The 1,437-nt window shown below is 42.9% G+C and overlaps 1 protein-coding gene across 1 annotated transcript in view; it reads right to left on the reverse strand.

Annotated features, from left to right (window-relative positions):
- EMR1 (egf-like module containing, mucin-like, hormone receptor-like 1) overlaps positions 1–1,437 on the reverse strand; it is a 203,113-nt gene that overhangs the window by 17,430 nt on the left and 184,246 nt on the right. Inside the window, 1 exon segment of the mRNA XM_006869008.1 lies at positions 864–930. Coding sequence (XP_006869070.1) covers positions 864–930 — 67 coding nt within the window.

A 1,437-nucleotide genomic window follows, 5' to 3' on the forward strand; every position in this document is an offset into this window, starting at 1 on the left:
AAGGTAGACGTTTTATAGCAAGGAGGGGAGTGATTAACTTCTCAGCCTAGGAGCGGAGGTCCCTAGGACCATCAAGGGAGAAGAGCAGAGAGCAGGACCCTACCCAGAGAAGCAGTGATGCCTGAAATGGAGGCAGAGATGATGACGTTGAGCAATGGAGCAGCTGGAGACTTTAGATACAGAGAGGGAGAGGGGCTGTGTGCTGAAGACCTGGGGGGCACGGGGGAAGGATTGCATGGAGGGGATTGTAACCATGGCAATGAGACGCTATATGATAGAATGAATATAAAATTAATGTTCTCCCATGTAAACTATCACATAATTCACAATAAAACATTTAAGAAAGAAAAAAAAAAGAAGGTTAAAAAAAAAAACCAAAAAACGATACACCTTGCATAGATAAAGACCTCATGTATACAACAGAGAAAACTCTATTCCCAGATGTAATTACACCCACAGGCTCAGTGGTTGGGACTGCAACACCTATTTTGGGGGGGACACAATTAAATCCATAAGAGCACCTATGATGTGCCAGGTACTAGAGACACATGGAGAGTCTTCTCTCTTCCTGTGGACATGAAATATGCTCACATATCTGCCATCTTAGAGTAAGGATCAGGTTATTTGGTACCTGTATTGATTTTTAAGAGTAGTGTTGGTAGCATAGTGGGATAAGAGTTGAGTTGCTAATTGAAAGCTCAGCAGTTTGGATCTACCAGCTTCTCTGCAGGAGACAGATGAGATTTTCTGATCCTGTAAATATTTACTGCTTTGCAAATGTTGTAGAGGGTCTCTATGAGTCAGAACCACCACCACCACCATTGGTCTTTAAATTCTGTAGAAAATACATACTGCAAACCTACCACGACAACAACACAAACAGGTCCAATGAAGCTCCAGATAAATCCTTTTTGTAGGCTAGTCCAGCAACTGGAAGACAAAACAATACCAGTGGCATTTATTAAAGGGATATTTTAAAAATAAATGATAATAAATGCATAATAGTACTGATAGGACATTTAGTTGTAGGAGCTACTATCTAAATAGTAGCTACTAAAAAGTAGATACTATCGTTACACACCTATCTTAGTTCTCTAAGTGCTGCTGTAACATAAATAGCACAGTTGTTGTTAGGTGCCATGGAGTCGGTACCAACTTATAGCGACCTTATGCACAGCAGAATGAAACACTGCCCAATCCTGGGCCAACCTCACTATTGTTGCTACACTTGAGTTCATCGATGCTGTCACTTGGCCAATCCATCTCGTTGGGGGGTCTTCCTCATTTCCTCTGACCCTCCACCTTGTTGTTGTCAGGTGCCATCGAGTCGGAACCGACTCATAGCGACCCCATGCACAGCAGAACGAAACAATGTCCGATCCTGGGCCAACCTCATTACCGCTGCCACACTTGAGTCCATCAATGATGCCACCTGGC

Source organism: Chrysochloris asiatica, unplaced genomic scaffold (assembly GCF_000296735.1).
Source record: "Chrysochloris asiatica unplaced genomic scaffold, ChrAsi1.0 scaffold00125, whole genome shotgun sequence".
Classification (NCBI taxonomy): domain Eukaryota; kingdom Metazoa; phylum Chordata; class Mammalia; order Afrosoricida; family Chrysochloridae; genus Chrysochloris; species Chrysochloris asiatica.